The sequence below is a fragment of the Pezoporus occidentalis genome, unplaced genomic scaffold, assembly GCF_034315485.1.
Source record: "Pezoporus occidentalis ecotype Australia unplaced genomic scaffold, CSIRO_AGI_Poc_V1 ctg124, whole genome shotgun sequence".
In the NCBI taxonomy this organism is placed as follows: Eukaryota; Metazoa; Chordata; class Aves; order Psittaciformes; family Psittacidae; genus Pezoporus; species Pezoporus occidentalis.
In genome coordinates, this window is record NW_026913038.1 from 1,688,501 (window position 1) to 1,704,660 (window position 16,160).

General features: G+C 60.5%; 2 protein-coding genes and 1 pseudogene across 3 annotated transcripts; 2 read left to right on the top strand and 1 right to left on the bottom strand.

Annotated features, from left to right (window-relative positions):
* The first annotated feature begins 482 nt into the window (after window positions 1-482).
* Window positions 483-7,266, top strand: LOC134157962 (glutamate dehydrogenase 2, mitochondrial-like; annotated as a pseudogene).
* A 1,192-nt stretch (window positions 7,267-8,458) lies between these two features.
* Window positions 8,459-12,552, bottom strand: SNCB (synuclein beta). Its single transcript, XM_062607586.1, has 6 exons — window positions 12,396-12,552; window positions 12,130-12,257; window positions 10,706-10,744; window positions 10,236-10,354; window positions 9,426-9,515; window positions 8,459-9,221 (listed from the first exon to the last, which is right to left on the bottom strand). The coding sequence occupies exons 2-6, from the start codon at window positions 12,248-12,250 to the stop codon at window positions 9,189-9,191; spliced, it is 402 nt and encodes a 133-aa protein (XP_062463570.1). The 5' UTR covers window positions 12,251-12,257; window positions 12,396-12,552; the 3' UTR covers window positions 8,459-9,188.
* A 572-nt stretch (window positions 12,553-13,124) lies between these two features.
* Window positions 13,125-14,688, top strand: EIF4E1B (eukaryotic translation initiation factor 4E family member 1B). 2 transcript variants are annotated; one of them, XM_062607478.1, is made up of 7 exons: window positions 13,125-13,241; window positions 13,377-13,465; window positions 13,571-13,666; window positions 13,798-13,861; window positions 14,031-14,144; window positions 14,255-14,394; window positions 14,506-14,688. In XM_062607478.1, the coding sequence occupies exons 1-7, from the start codon at window positions 13,224-13,226 to the stop codon at window positions 14,618-14,620; spliced, it is 636 nt and encodes a 211-aa protein (XP_062463462.1). In that variant the 5' UTR covers window positions 13,125-13,223; the 3' UTR covers window positions 14,621-14,688. The 2 variants fall into 2 exon arrangements, with proteins under 2 accessions (XP_062463462.1, XP_062463461.1); XM_062607477.1 differs by having other exon boundaries at window positions 14,031-14,143; window positions 14,251-14,394.
* Window positions 14,689-16,160: the final 1,472 nt, after the last annotated feature.

A 16,160-nucleotide genomic window follows, 5' to 3' on the forward strand; every position in this document is an offset into this window, starting at 1 on the left:
TCCCCACCCAGCCCTGCGCGTGGGGCGCTGCCGGGAGCGGGGTCCCTGCGCTAACACGGTGGTGGCTGGGATGTGCGCAGTGGTGCACAGGAGGATGCCATCCTCGGGTGCACCCTGCAGAAGGATGAGGGGTGCATGGGGAAGGTGGTTTTGTCAGCCCAGTGCTACACCAGGGCACAACAGCAGCATGGTGCTGACCCCTGTATGCGTTTGACATCCTAAACACCATAAACTTGCTGCCCCTTACACATCTCAGGGCCTGCTCTGAGCCTGAGAGCTCTCAGCCCCACATCCTCTCACCCTCAGCCTGAAACATTTGCCATGCTGTTTGAGATGCTCACCACAGCAAGAGTCTGTGTCTATGGGATGAATGGCTGGCAGGGTCCAGCTTTCCATTCCGTGGTGGTCTGGAGGAATGGGTCTAGCTGAATGATTGCTGATCACCTATTGCGACTAGATGCTGCTGTTTCAGAAGAGTCAAAACCTTTCCTACAGTGCCTCTGTGCCATTTGTGGTGAAAAGGCAGGGACTCTTCACTTCTCTCTCCTCTCCCAGGGGTTCGTTTCAGCAGCTCAATAGGTGTGGATGAAGTAAAAGCCCTGGCTGCATTAATGACATACAAATGTGCCGTAGTGGGTAAATACAAAGGGAACATGAAGCACATGAGGACCTGGGCATGGGATGGGGCTGTGGTACAGTGAGTCAGAAAAGCTCGTTAGAGGCTTTGAAAATCAGAAGTGCTCTAGAAGTGCAGGATGTTCCTCTGGGCACGGATGTGCGAGGGCACGGCTTGCTGCGACTGCAGAATATGCCACTGGCAGTCCAGGATGTTCGTGTTAATCAGGGAGCATCAAGCACTGTGCTTTTCAGAAGCAGCCTCTGTGCCTGGGTTGTCATGGATTCAGCTCTGGCTGGTGGCTGTGGCAGGCTCAGGGTCTGTATCCCATCCTGCCTTCAGCTCTGCTCCACAGAGGCCATGTGTGTGTGGTGTTGAGGGGGGAGCTGTGTGTGGCGTGGGGAAGCAGCGTCCCCCTGCCTGGGTTCACCAGCAGGGTCCTGATTGCCACAGCCACCTCCTCTCCTGGGTAGCTGGAAGAGGACATCTGTTTGCCTCACCTGGTCTTTTCCAGATGTCCCTTTTGGCAGTGCCATGATGGTGTGAGGATCGATCCAAGGAAATACTTGGTGAGCTCACTCCTTCCCCCGCTGACAGCCTGTTACTCACAGTCCAATTCCACAGCCCTCCCTCTCCGTGCCTATCACAGCGATGCTCTCGCACAAGCCGGGGGAGATGTTTGTAGTAACACTCACCCAGTGACTGTGAAAAGCAGCTTGGGGTGGGGAGGGGGGCGGTGAACTCTGGTTTATGGGTCAGTGCATCTGGGCAGAGACGTGCTGAAGGAGTAGGGGCACTCCTGCTGCTGCCCACTTTCCACTGGGGGAAGATGCAAAACAAGAGGGGTTGAAAGGGCACCGAGCAAAGGGACCAGGAGTTCACACAGCTCTTTTGAGCCCAGGCTCCCCTGATGCTGTGAATTACTTCCCTGGGGGACATCAGGGTGAGCAGTGTACAGGCAGGGCAGAGCGGAATGCAGCTCTGTGATTTTCCTTGGGGCCTGTAGTAACAACGGTGTTTTGTTGTTCTGCTATTCTCACGCAGGAACATGAGCTGGAGATAATAACAGCGCATTTCACTGTAGAAATGGCCAAGAAGGGATTTATAGGTGAGTGTTTTGTCCCGGTTCTGCAAGCAGAGGGTGGTGTGCAGGCAGGGGAGCGGGCAGCGACTGCCTGGCTGCTCAGGCACAGGGGCTGTCGGCAGCGCTCGCTGCCCTGGTGCTCTGCTGTCTGTGCACTGCTTTCCTCTGCCTGCACTCTGGAGTTGGAGCAGAGGGAGCCTCCTGCAGCACCAAGCACAACAGAGCTGGCCCAGGCTGCCTCCCAGCTACTGCTGGGCAGGGTCTCACCAGGTACTGTCCTCCATTCCCACTGGCCTGTGCAGTCACAGGGAGGATCAGAGGTTTCTCCCGCCTTAGTGTGTGATGGATAACTCAGTGGGTGCTGGTCACAAGGCAGACCTTTACCTTCTCTCTTTACTTGAAGTACTGGGAAGCCACAAGGCAAAGACTCTGCAAAAGCCAAAGCTGTTCATGCCTGAGAGAAGCCGGGGAGACCCTGGGGTATGGGCAGTGCCAGGGTATGGTCAGGGGACTCCTTGGTGTGCCCAGGGCCATGACCAGCCGTGGAAATCACCTGGCTGTACACATGCCATTGGCTGGAGCAAAGCAGCTGAATCGCAAAGGCAGGATTTGACAGATTTTTCTGCCTCTATAGGGCCCGGGATTGATGTGCTGGCCCCTGATGTCCACACCAGGCAGTGGGAGATGTCCTGGATAGCTGACACCTGCACATACACACTGGGTTACGGGGTAAGCTCCCACAGTGCTGGTTTGGAGCCCAGGATGCTAAGGGAACTGTAAGGGTTTGTGCCCAAAGGCCTGTGCCAGTGAGTTGCTTCAGGTGCAGCTGAATTCTAGGGGAGTGTGAGGGAAGCTGAGGCTCAGGGAAAGTCCCTTCTAGAGGTCTTGCACCAGGTGAGACCTCAACGTTCACTCTGCCCATCCTGTCCTCGCAAGACATCAGTGCCCAGGCAAGTGTGACAGGAAAGCCCATCAGCCAGGGAGGCATCCATGGGTGACGCTCGGCCACCGGGCACGGGGTCTTGCATGGCACTGAGAACTACCTCACTAATACTGACTACATGGACCGCATCAGCCTGAGCACTGCCTTCCCTGGCAAGACTTTAGTGCTGCAGGTGAGTGCTCAGCCCAGCTACAGCTTTGAAGAGGACATTTCCTCAGGACCATTCTGCCTTTCCTTTCAGTCTCAGCACCTGCAGTACTCTCTGGACATAATTTCTCAACTCTATCCTCACCCTGTGGCAGCTGGCACTCATTTAAGCAACATTCATTCGAGTGTTTCAGACCTGCTGTGGGTGGATCAGTTTTAAGAGCCAATTGATCTCTTGGAGACTTGAACCAGCAGTCCAGGGGTGCTGCACTGTTCACTCTGTACCATCATTCCCAGGGTTTCCCTGTAGACATCCTGCCTGAACGTGCTCATAAAATGGAAGCTGTGCCTGTGCAGCAGGCAGAGCGGAGAGGTGGCAGGACACAGCGAGCTCTGCCAGGCTGGATGGCAACAGCCAACCAACTCCGGTGATTTCTGCCACCTCCAAACCAGCCACAACAAGCTGTGATGCTCCATACGGCAAAGGTCCTGCTAGTGGGTGCTTTGTGGGTCTGGACCTTGCCTTGCCCAGCAGCCTGGGAGCTCGGCAGGACCCTGAGCGTGCCAGCCCTGCGTTTTCCCCTCTCCTCCCAGGAAGGGCATTCCCTTCCCTGCAGCCCAGGCCCTGTTCACAACCGCGGTGAGGTGCTTCCCCCTGCTGTAGCTCCCGGAGCTCCAGCGCCGGGCCAGGAGCTGCTGCCCGGCCACTGCCCGCTCTGCGCGGCTTCTGCTGAGCCCACCGCTCTCTGCAAGGGAGAAATAACCCGGAGAGCGCACACCTAAGCCTTGCCTGCAGCCAGCCCTCTGCTGCCTCCGAGCCTCTCTCCCCGACACAGCTCCCTGCCGCGGGGAAGAGGCGTTGAACCGAGGCAGCACTCGGAGGTGTGGTGCCTTTGCTGAGCCCTCTCCTTTCCACACGTCCTTCTGCTTCACTGATGCAGCAGCGAATGAGAGGGCTGCTCGCTGTGTGTACAGTGTTTTGGTGTATTTTGCAGTCTCAGGAACCAGTGGTGCTTTTCAGAGCTGTACTAAGCTGGCAGGCGCCTTTCTGCAGACAGTACAAACCCATCTGTTCCCGTTAGAAGAGCTGAGCTCCTCCCCGGCCCTGCCCTGTGCCGGTGCCGTGGCAGCAGGTCGCATCCCTCAGCATGAGGGGCAGCAGCATTGCTCAGGCTGTGCCTATATGCTGCTTGGTGCCCACCGAGGGGCTGTGTTTCTCACTGGATCTGTTTTCTACCGAGATTGGTTCTTAGAAGCTGAAGGCATGCTGTACTTGGAACATCACAGCTCTGGGGGGATAAAAACAGGTTGAGCTGAAAGCCCTTATCTCAAGCGTTTTGCTTTTCACAACCCTCTAACTAACCAAGGAGATCTCTGTCCTGCCAGGTCCTGGTCTCCATCCAGCCAAAACACTCACCAAGAACTACTAGGTCAGGGGTTCTTCTTTGTGATTCTCAGCTCAGGCTCCTGAGAGGGGACTGTTACCAGAGCAGCAGGTCAGTGTCCCCACGGCTTCCCTTTCCCCAGCATGTCTCTTCTCTGTGTTGCTGCAGGGCTTTGGCAATGTGGGGCTGTACACCATGAAGTACCTGCATGAGTATGGAGCCCGCTGCATCTGTGCTGGGGAGAGAGATGGAGCCATTTACAATCCCAGAGGGATCGACCCAAAGGAGCTAGAAGACTATAAGCAGGTGAGTTGATCCCAGTCAACCCAGCCCCTGTTTGTAAGGAGTGGTGGTCAGTGCCTCCCTCTGGCGTGCACATGGAGAAGGGGGCTGCCCTTCATCTCCTGCAGAGCTCAGCTCTGAGGTCAGTGCCCAACACTGCCAGGGATGGCCCAGCAGGGCTCCCTTTTCTCATTCCAGGGCCACAGCACCATAGCTGGCTTCCTGAAAGCAGAGCCCTGTGATGGCAGCATCCTGAAAGTGCCCTGTGACATCCCCATCCCTGCTGCTACTGAGAAGCAGCTCACGAGGGAGAATGCACCCCAGGTGCAAGCAAAGGTACAGACTGGTCCCAGGAGGCCCTGCCTCAGTGTGTGAGTGACAGCAGCTCAGCCAAACTTTGGCTTTTGGCACTCAGCACCCCAGGGAGGTGTTGCATCACTGCACTGACAATTCAACTGCTCTGCCAGAGGGAGAGAGTGTGAGGCGGAGGTGGCAGATCACATCACTTAGGGGAGCAGGAAAGCCCAAGCCCTTTCCTTTGCTGGCAGGGAGCTAGGATTGACCTGGCTGGTTCTTCTGGCAGCCTCAGTCTTCATTGCTGTATCAGATTTTCCCTGTAGGGCAGAGGAGATGATACCCTCAAAGGGTGTCACAGTGTTGACCCTGAAAACCACAGTCAGCAGGTAAGAGCAGGCAAAGCAGGGGAATGCTACAAGTGCCAGCTTCCTCCCTTCACTGTAAGCTCCGGGGACTAAAAGGACATCACACGCTGGCACCTGGGACTCTGCCACAGCCAAGGCCTTTTGCAGCCTGGGCCTTTAATCATCCTGTGTGAAATATCAGGTCTGAGCTTCTGCTCATCCTGAGCAGCTCTGGCGGGGAGAGCACCCAGACCCCTGCCACCAGAAGTGGCCCGAGAGGTGGGGCTGGATCCCAGCAGCAGGGAGAGCAGCCTGGCACTGGTTTCTTCTTTGGTTTCTTCCACCTGTCTCACCTCACCTCTGCCTGTGCTCTCAGATCATTGCGGAAGCTGCCAATGGCCCCACTACACCAGCAGCACATGATATATTCCTGCAAAGAAACATCCTGGTGATCCGAGTACGTCCATCCCCACGTGCCCAAGGAAGTGATGTGCTCATGGCTATGAAGGCCACTGAGTGTTATCAACTGCACCAGTGTGGACCCAGCTGGGCTCTGGCAGGCTCTGGGTGGTGCTGATGGTGCTGTCTCAGTCAGCCTGTTCCCTGCCTTGCCTAGCTCCTGAGCACATCTCAGATGCTGGTTTCCCTTCTGAAAGTCATCATAGCTCTAGGATCTGGTCATCCAAGTAACCTCAGGACTGTTCCTGATGGTGGAGCCCAAGGGTATGGGGAAGGACCCAAGGCAGAGGAGGAGAGATCCCCGGATCTGTTATGGGCCTTGGGGACGCTCTAAGCAGCAAACCTGAAGCAGTTTCAAGTTCGAGCAGGAATCCACCTACCACATCTTGCAGTCAGTTCAGCATAGCCTGGAGCAGTGGTTTGGCAAGGTCAGAGGGGAGACTCCCGTCACCCCATCTGTGGAGTTCTAGGCCTGTGTAACTGTTAAGTGCCTACAGCCATGGAGGGTTCCCTTGGATCACTTGTTTCTCATTCCTGGACACTCCTGTCTCCCTTGCTATCATCCCGTTGATGAAGGGGATGGGGTGGAGACACTGCATGTGGAGGTACAGCCCTACCACCTAAGAGTGCTGCTGGGTGCTGCAGGGAACCACTTAGGAGCCAAGCAATGTGGTGGAACCAGCTGCAGAGGTGGCAAGCCAAGCTTGAACAGCCTGTGATGATGCCGTGCCAAGCAGAGGGGCTGTGTTTGATAACTGGGTTTAGGGGAGCCAATCTCCAGCCTCTCCCACAAAGGAGACAAAACTTCTTCTCCCCCTCAGTCTGCCTCAGAGAAGCACATTGTGTATTCGCAACTGGCCTACACCATCGAGTACCCAGCCAAGGTACCACCAAGGGCTCTTTGCCTTGCTCATCCCTGCCCTTGGGCCCCTTGCCTTGCTGCAGAGGCTCTGGGCTGTATTTGAGGAGTGTTCACCCACAGCACCCCATCACCACTGCTGCCAGCTCAGCACAAGGCCTGGGCTCATCTTCCTGGTGGTGGCTGTACCCACCCTGTGGGTAAAACCTTGTGCTTGGCAGTGTCCCTTGTTGCTGCTGGGTTCTTGTCCCTCTCTCTGTTCCCCCAGACCAATGTGCCCCATCCTGAGGGTTGCTTAGGTGAGCTGGGGGGATGCAGTGCTGGGTGGGGGGTGTCTTGTGCCACCCCTCAGAGAGGTGCTGCGCTGTGCTCAGCAGTGGGAGCAGTGTGTGTGGAGCCCACCCATGAGTACAGGGTTTGTCCCCAGGGGAGTGCTGTGAGGCAGCAGTGGGAGAGCCTCTCCAGACCCACTCGTAGGTGACTCCAGGTCTTACAGAACAGCCCCTTGGTCGCTTGGTGCAGGGGTGACCCTCTCCCTCTTGGGCACTTACTGGGTCCTCTGCCCCACCTTGTCCCCAGACCCTTCCAACACACATCAGCCTCACAGCTCTCCTCTCTCTCTCTAGCAAATCATGGCCATGGCTGCAGGGTACAACCTGGGCCTGGACCAGAGAACTGCTACCTACCTGTGTGCTCTGGAGAAGGTGTTCACTGTGTATGGTGAGCCTGGCTTCACCTACTGACACAGCGCCCTTCAGGGCTGGCACAAGCATCCCTGCCAGTGCACGGGGAGGGTCACAGTCCTGCTGCACAGGGGTGCCCAGGACATTGTGCTGCACAGAGGGGACACCTTGGTCTCTATAAATGGTTGCTTCGAGCATATTTTCTCCCTGCTGCCTGGCTCTCAGCTCTCCTGGGCTTCTCCCTCTGTCCCAGCCCCTTTACAGCCTCCTGGGCGCTGGAGGAAGCCATGCTGGTGCTGGTTTGTGTCTGCTTGCCCCCACCTGGCAGAATTGGATGAGGGAAGTTAAAAATGCAATGAGCCCTAGTGGAGGGGACAGCCCATGGCACAGCCAGCCCCGGGAACAGCTGCTTGGTCCATCTAATAACACAGGGTGGGTGCTGCAAGCACCGCTACAACTGGCGCAGCCATGCGGAGCGCAGCCAGCGCGGGGATTTGCAGGCGTCAGCAAACCTGCTGTGTGGCTCTGCTGACTGCTGCAGCTTCCCTCTTTCTAGCAAAGCCGGCAAGCAGCACAAGCTGGGGATTTAATCTGGGGATATTCGTGGTGGAGAGACTCAGAACAGCCTCACCCCAGTGCTGCAGTTGTGGAGTGGAGGATGGCTGAGGACACGGGCTGGGTTGGTGGCCTTGCCCTGGGGAGCTAAAGGAGCAAGGACCATGCTCTGGAGTGTGTACAGGAGCCCCTGTGGTGGGCATCACTTGGTGCGTGGCCCTCACCTGCCCTTGATGTGGTCATACTGCAGCCGCAGGTGCCAGCCCCCTGAGGGGAGCAGGGTCACATAGGAAGGTGGGGCAGCAGAGGAGAGGCTTCCCTTTGCTCTGCACTTCTGGCACAGGATCAAGGTACCTTCCAGGAGGTTCCTTACAAACAGCAGCACATCCTGCTGAAGGGGGAGCTGGGGGAAGCTTGCACCCAACACCTGGTCCCCTCTGCCAGCACAGCCAGCATCCTGGGAGGGAACCAGGATGTGTCTAGCCTTATCCCAGCTTGGGGTCCATCCCAGAAGGCCCCCTCCATTCAGCTGCAGACACAAAGCACTGTAGAGAACACACAGGCAGGTGACATGGGGACACTGCCTGCACCAGAAGTGCGGCTGGTGGCTCAGGGCACGGTGACCTGCTGCTCACACAACAGCAAGCAGAGAGGAAGACAGCTTGTCATCACAAGAACCCAGTCCTGCCCACTCCCCCAGCAGGAAGGGGTCAGTTAGCCTGCCCCAGCCCCTCATTCCTCTTCCCAAAAGAGGAATTTTGATTCCCCAAATCACCCCTCTCTCCTTGGAACCCACAACCAAGCTTACAGACAAGAGTTGGCTTTATTCACGGACACGAGAGCAGCTGTGTCACTGGCAGCTGCCCTCGTACTGCACATCCAGCGACAGGAGCGGGGTGATATCCATGCCACGGCACAACACAGCGTCGGCACTATGGGACCTCAGGGAGGGCGCGGGCACCGTCACCACCCAGCAGGCTGGGGAGCAGGCTTGGGCACCAGGGGTTCACAAAGGCAAAAGACCCGTCTACCCATAGAGATAAATATAGATATATATATATGTAAAAAAAAAATAGTTCCACAATGACCAGAGCAGAACCACAGGGACATGCGTGCAAGCCGAATGTACAGCAGCCCGCGAGCCGGTAAACATGCTTTGTACAGACACAGACACACCGGGATGCAGCCAGGGTTTATGGCGCTGGGAGGGATACAGAGCAATAAACCCGGGCTACACGCACGCGCTCACACACACACACACACACTAGCCCCTGCGGGCAGTGCCCATGGCTCAGGGATGTGCCAGGGCTTGGGGTCTTGGACACAGGGGGGGTTTATCACTGCTAGACACAATACAGAGACACGGACACTGTCCCTTGGAACGGAACTGGAGGAAGAACTCGTGAGTGAACAGGGCAGAAGCACCCCTGCTCCTCCTCGGCACGGAGGCACCGGCCAGGGCCAGCTGGGGAGGAGCAAGGGGCTACCGCCAGTTCGTTGTGCTGCTGGTGGAAGAGGCGAGGATGGGGATCCTTTATGCCTCTGGCTCGTATTCCTGGTATTCCTCCTGTGGGGAAAGAAAGAGCCCTTGAGAGAGCTCCTGAAGCCCCTGTCCCACCCAGACCCACAACAGCCTGCCCATGGGCTGCAGGACTGCAGCTACCTCGGAGCAGGCAGGTTCCTGGCTTTGCTCCAGATAGGGATGGTCACTGGCACACTGAGCACCTGGCACCGTGTGCCCTCTGCAGTGCCCTGTGCCCCATCCCCTCACCTGCGGGGGATCCTCGTAGTTCTCCCCCTCTGGCTCCAGCAGCGGCTCCACCAGCGGCTCCTCAACAGCCTCCTGGGCCACCTCCTCTGCCTGGGGGTGAACCGGGGGTCAGACAAACACACACAGCCCCCCCACACCACACCTACCCTCCCTGCCCCTGGCACAGACCAGCAACACACCCAGGATACTGAGAGCTCCACATGGGGAGCACCAGTGGGGCCCAGTGTGCACCCACCAGCCCACCTAGCTGGGAGGAGACAGGCACGGAGCCATGGGAGCAGGGCTTAAGTGTGCGTGTCCCTGAACTGCTCCCAGCCTCATTCCCCAGCAGGCGAGGGGTGCTGGCACCATGTGGGTCCCAGGCACTGGGAGCATCCTGCATCCCTGGCAGTGACGGCGGTGCTGGGTAACCCCTCCCCGGCGCTGGCAGGAGGGAAAGGCGGGCAGCTGATCCCCCCCAGTGCAGCGGCGCTGGCCTCATTTCTTCAGCTGATGCTATTTTGGGCTAAGCTGGAAGCCGACAGCTCGTGGGGGTGGCGAAATGTCCCTGCCCACCCCTCCGCTCCCGCAGCTGTCAGGTCACCTCACAGCCGCTGGAGCAATGCCCCTCGGGTCCCGCATCGCCAGCGCCATGCAGGAGCCCGCACACGCACACGTCCGCAGCAGCATGCTCGGGGCAGTAACGCCTGCGTGCCCTGGACCTTTGGGACCCTCCCGCAGGGCTGGGGAGCAGCCAAAGGGCTCCCCACTGAGCCTAGGGACATGGCAGCATCCCCATGGGCATGGCAGTAGCCTGGAGGCCTCACTCACCTTCAGGTCCGCAGGGAATTCCTCCTTCTTCACCAGCCCGGTGGCTGCTGCGATGTTGCCAGCGCCCGAGAATGCTGCTTCACCCAGCTGGGACGCCTGCTCCTTTGCTTTCTCAGCCACTGCAAGAGTCGAGGGTGCCCATCAGTGTGCCCCCCCCCGGGCCAGGGAGAGGGCTCCAGATGCAGCTCCGTGCCCCACAGCACCTTGGAGGGCTGGTGGAGAACTGCTGGCAGGATCAGACCCTCGCCATATCCCTATCCTGGTGCTGGGGAGGGGAGGGGGCAAGGATGCTGTTCTGCAGCTGGGCAGGGAGTGTGAAGAGCCGCTGCAAATCCTTCCTTGCGGGCCCTGTTATACAAGAGGCTTTAGCTGGGTGACATCAGCCCCTCAATTAGCCTCTGATCCTGTTAGCACAGCCACACTCTTGGGGCCAGAGGGGTACCATGGTGGGGATCCAGAGGGGACCATACCTGAGGTGACACCTTGCACCACGCCTTGGGTTTTACTCCCTGGGGGCAGAAAGAGACAGAGACAGGGTTAGAGGTGCTGCAGCTGGACTCTGCACATGCAGTGCGTGGGATGCTGGTAGGGCTCTTTGAGGCTGCATTCTGCCCTGCACCAGGGCAGCCGGGAGCTGAGCACCCGCACAGCTCCCTGCAAGGCTTCCCTGATCCCTGCAGGAGCCTGGCCTGGGGCAGCATGGGGCCTAACGCTGTGCCAGGGCAGCCAGGCAGGGTGCACACCAGCTGTGCTGCTGAGCAAAGCCTCCCACTGGAACTGGGATCCATACCCGGAGCTGGGGCCAGCATGGCACGGGAAGCTCACAGCCGGAGCAGCCCAGGGCTGGGAGCTGCTTCTGGCCATGCCACCCTGCCATGCTCCGTTCAGGTGGAGTGACACAGCCCGCAGATGCCAGGACACCCCGCGGGATGGGAGCAGGTGTCTGCCATGGGGAAAGACAGGGGCTGGACAGCTCCTGCAGGATGAATCCTCAAGGCGCTCCTGGAGCTGCTGGACCCTTCCACAGCACGCAACCCAGGGCAAGCACCCACCACCGCCCCGGGGAACAGCTCCGGGGCCTCAGCCCTCCCGCAGAGCTGGTGCCCTGTGGAGCGGGACGGAGTCAGAGCGCTGCGACCTCCTACCGCTGCGGGCAGCACGGCCTCAGCTCCCTCCCAAGAAGCCCATCACCACCGCGGGCACACTGCCTGCCCGGAGCTGCCTCCTCCCCGCCAGCCATGGCTTCAGGATTCGGCCCCGAACAGACCCCGGCCCCGAGGGGCAGCGCGGAGGGACCTGCCGCCGGCGGGATGCAGGGGAGATGCCGGCAGAGCCGTGGTGTGGGATGTGCTCCAGGACACGGCCTCTCCAAGGGGGGCAAACGTGTTCCCAGCCCCTTGCTCCAAGGTGGGGACATCCCAGCACAGGGATCACCATCTTCACCACGGTCCCTCTGCGTTCCGGCCCCAGAGCATCCTCGGTGAAGAGCCACGGAGCCCTTGGGCTCAGACGGCCGGGAACCAGGATGGGTTCCCGCGGGTCCCATCCCCTCAGCCTGGGGACCAGCCCTGACATTGCCCCTGCCCGCGGGGCCCAATCTCCTGCCTGCACCCGCCCTGTGGGCAGGGCACTGCGGCCACCGGCTCCTGCCCCGGGACACCCCGCCGCAGGCCGGCCGTGACGGGGGGAGCGGGGCCGGTGACAGTGGGGCGGCCGGGAATGAGCAGGAGAACGCAAGGGCAAACGCAGGATCCGGCAAGGGCAGGCAGAGGGGACCGGCAGGAGCATGCAGGGCAGGGGCATGCAAACAGGGATGGGCAGGGATTAGCCGGGGGGCTGGCAGGGGGCTGGGCAGGGGGCAGGCAGGGGGCAGGAAGGCTGAGCCGGCCCTTACCGACATAGAGGACCCCTTCCTTGGTCTTCTCGGCAGCCTCGGCCACCCCCTGCTTGGTCTTCTCGGCGGCGGCGACCACCCCCTCTTTGGCCTTGGACAAGCCCTTCATGAACACCTCCATGGCGGCTCTGCGGGGAGAGGCCGCACGGCTTCACCCCGCCCCGGCCCGGCCCCGCTCCCGCCCGCCCTGCGCATCCCCGCGCATCCCGGAGCCCCCGGCCCCGCCGCCCTCCCGCCCCGGGCCCCTGTCCCGCCGCCCGCCCGACCTGGCTCGCTGTCGGCGGGGACGGACGGGCCGGGCCGAGCCGGGCCGGGCTGCGGCGGGGCGGGCTCAGTGCGGCTGTGCCGGGGCCGCGCCGCGCTGCGCCGTGATGCGCGGGGGGGACCGCGCGGCGCCGGGCTGAGCAGAGCCGAGCCCGGCTGCCCCCGCCCCGCACGGGCTCCTTTCCCTCACGGCTCGGAACTGTGGGACGGTCACATCAAGTCGCACTTGCTCCCTGTTCCCACCCGTCCTGATCCCATCCCGCGCTACCCCCCACGCTATCCTGTCCTGGTCCCCATCGTGTCCCATCCCCATCCCACCCTCTCCCTCTCCCATGTCCTCCCGGTCCTGATCCCATCCGCTCTACAGGCTGTCCCTGTCCCATCCTGTCCTCATCCCACCACCTCCACGTTCTACCCTCTCTCTACACCATTCCTGTCCCTCATTCCACCCTGACCCCATCCCATCCTCATCATGTCCTCTCCCCATCCCATCCCCACCCCTCATCCTGACACTACCCCACCCTATCTGTGGACCACCCTGCCCTACCTCAAGGCACACCATCTCGAGCCCACCCCACGCTGTCCACACTTTACCCCATCCTTCCCCCCATCTTGATTCCATCCCACCCTGACCTCCGTCCCCCAGTGCCCTGCCCTATGGGGGATCCCCCCAGCTTCCTGCCCTACAGGAGGGGCTAGTCTGCCACCCCCACCCCCCCCCGACCACACCTCCCTCCCGCCCCACCAGCTGCAGCTGGGGCTGCCTCATCCCACCCGCCTGTGGTCACTTAAGAGCCGGGGGCTGCTGGGGGTAGCCTGTGCTGGGCACGATGGCTGCTGGGGAGCAGGTGAGTGTTCCCTGAGGGCTGGGCCAGGCAGCAGAGCCCGGGTAGCCTTGCTGTCCCCCCAGGGCTCCCCCTGTGGGTCCGTGTCATGGTGTGCGGGTGGCCATGGGACTCCTGGTGCTGTCCCTCCTTCCCCAGCGCAGGCAAGAGGAGCGGCGTCGGAGGAGGGCTCAGCAGCAGGAGCTGCTCCTGGCAGAGAGCCTGGGCAAGCACCCCCTGCAGAACAGGTATGGAGGGGCCTGGCTACAGGCAGCTCCTCCCAGCATGATGCTGGGGCTGGAAGGGGCTCCAGCAAGGCTGACACGCCCTCCCCATGTTCTCTCCCTGCCCAGGTGGGCACTGTGGTTCTTCAAGAACGACAAGAGCAAGATGTGGCAGGAAAACCTGCGCCTCATCACCAAGTTCAGCACTGTGGAGGACTTCTGGGCGTGAGTGTCCCACGGGTGGGCAGTGCGTCTCCTCTGGAGAAGCCCTGGGTAGGGGTGGCTGGGACAGAGGACTATGCTGGGGGCCACTGAGGCACCTCTTTTCATCTGTGTCTCGTGTCCGTCCTGTGCAGGCTGTACAGCCACATCCAGCCTGCCAGCAAGCTCTCATCTGGCTGTGACTACTCTCTCTTTAAGGTACAGCATCCCCTCAGCTGCAGTCCCCTCTGAGGGCCCCCCTGCAGCACCCAGTGTTATGGGGCACACTGAGTGCCAGTGGGGCTGGCAGGCCACCGCGGCCATAGGGTGGGAGGGGAAGCCTGGTTGAGTGCTTGGTGCACCCAGCCATCCCTTTGCCCATCCCTAGGATGGCATCGAGCCCATGTGGGAGGATAGCCAGAACAAGTGTGGTGGGCGCTGGCTCATCACTCTGGCCAAGCAGCAGCGGCACACTGAACTGGACCGTTTCTGGCTGGAGACGGTGAGTGTGGCCCTGCTTGGTTGTCTGCGGGGTCCTAGCAGTAGTGCTCCCACTCTCCCAGCACCAAGCCCTCATGGAGACTGTCCTGAGCTTCATTCTCCTCCTGGCAGCTGATGTGCCTCGTCGGGGAGATGTTTGATGATTACAGTGATGAGGTGTGCGGGGCCGTCATCAACATCCGCGCCAAGGGGGACAAGATCGCCATCTGGACCCGGGAAGCAGAGAACCGGGAAGGGGTCATCCACATCGGGTAATGCAGCTTCATGGGGTAGGGGTGGGTCTGGCGAGAGTGGGGTCCCTGGGCAGGCAGCTGGTGGGAGAAGTGATGCTGCCCATTCATGCATCCCCTTCCCTCCTCCAGGCGCATCTACAAGGAGCACCTGGGCCTGTCACAGAAGGTGGCCATTGGGTACCAGGCCCATGCAGACACAGCCACCAAGAGCGGCTCCCTCACCAAGACCAAGTTTGTAGTGTGACTGCAGGGGGAGCAGGGCATTGCCCATGGGGTCCCCTGTCCAATCCCACAATGAACAGCTGCAGATAAGCATTGTCTCTGTGTCCAGGGCTCTGGCACGCTGGGGTGGCTCTTGCTTTGGGGGTGGGGTGTCTGCTGGGAGGGTGACTATGTGTTGCCATATCCTGTATCTGCCTGCTGAGTGAGCAGGGCCAGGAGCACAGAGCTGCCATCACCCAGGCATCACTGCAGGTTTGGGCACTGTGTGATCCCTGCCTCCCCCACTGCCCCTCTCCCTGGGTCTGCAAGGGTATCCCTCTGCTCTTGGGAACCCTGGATAGTTCCTGAAAGGATGGTGGATGCTGTCCTCCCCTGGTTAAGGCACGGGCACAGCTCACTGCCCTGTGCACCTGCATGTGGGAGGGGGGTACCAGAGCCCAGCTCCTCTGCCTCAGCTCAGTTTGCTTGCTGGCCTCCATCCCTCCCAAGAGCTTCACATAGGTAGGACACAGCTCTACCTGTTCAGGCACAGCAGCTCCCTGCAGAGTCAATGTCAGGGCTGTAGTACAGCATGGTCCCCAAGCTGCCCACCTTGGGCTGTGTTTGCCCACATCCCCTCTCATAGGCACTTGCAGCATAGGTGATATGAAGCTTATTTATTTCCCAAGGGTTTATTGGTGTCAGACCTGCAGGTTCACAGCCCCAGGCCATTGAGCCCTGTAAGTCTGGCTCCTCCTTTCCCTGGCCCATGTCCTCTGCTGTCCTTCCTGTCTGTCCTGGTCCTGTTTGTAGAAGGCCATCCCCTTACTCCAGCGCAATCCATGCTGTTCTTTAATGTTTCGTTTTGGTTTTGATTGTAAGGGCCTGTCCTTCCCCCATGCCTACACAGATTCTTGAGGTGGAGCTGCCTGTTCCCCTCCTGACAGTGCTGGCTGTGCTTCTGCCCTCACTGCAGATCTTCCTCAGGAGGAGCCTCCTCCAGCAGCACCCCGGCAGCTCCAGCTCGGCCCTCATTGCATCCTGTCCCGGGCAGCACATCCAGCCCATCCCTGCCTCCCGGTGAGCCCAGAGCTGGAGCCACTCAGCCCTAATGCTGCGTGGTGGCTGTGCTGGCTCAGTGCTGCCCTACCTGCTCCCGGGGCTGCTGCCTGCACTTGGGGTTGCAGAGAGCTGGTCCCACAGCAGGGCAGAGTCTTGACAATACCTCTGCAAGTGCAATGGGCGAGGCATGTCCGTGCCGTCTGCCAGGCCCTGTCTCCATGTCCTTGCATCATGTGCTGCCCCTGGGCTGCTTCTCTGCGCTGGTACAACGCGGACAGGACCCTGCTGCCCTCCCCTGTAGGACAACCAGGCTGGGGTGCTGCCGGCAGCACTGCCCCCAGGGCAGGCGGGGGGGATCAGCACTATGGGGTGTCCAACGCCCCCACGCTGGGGCTGCCTGCAGAGGGGAGAGGAGCCCCGGATCTGGCTGAAGACTGCGGCGTGCGCGGCGCGCTCCTCCCGCACCATGCCCGCACCGGCAGCCCGGGCTCTGCCTGCACTGCCAGGCCCTCGCCACGCGA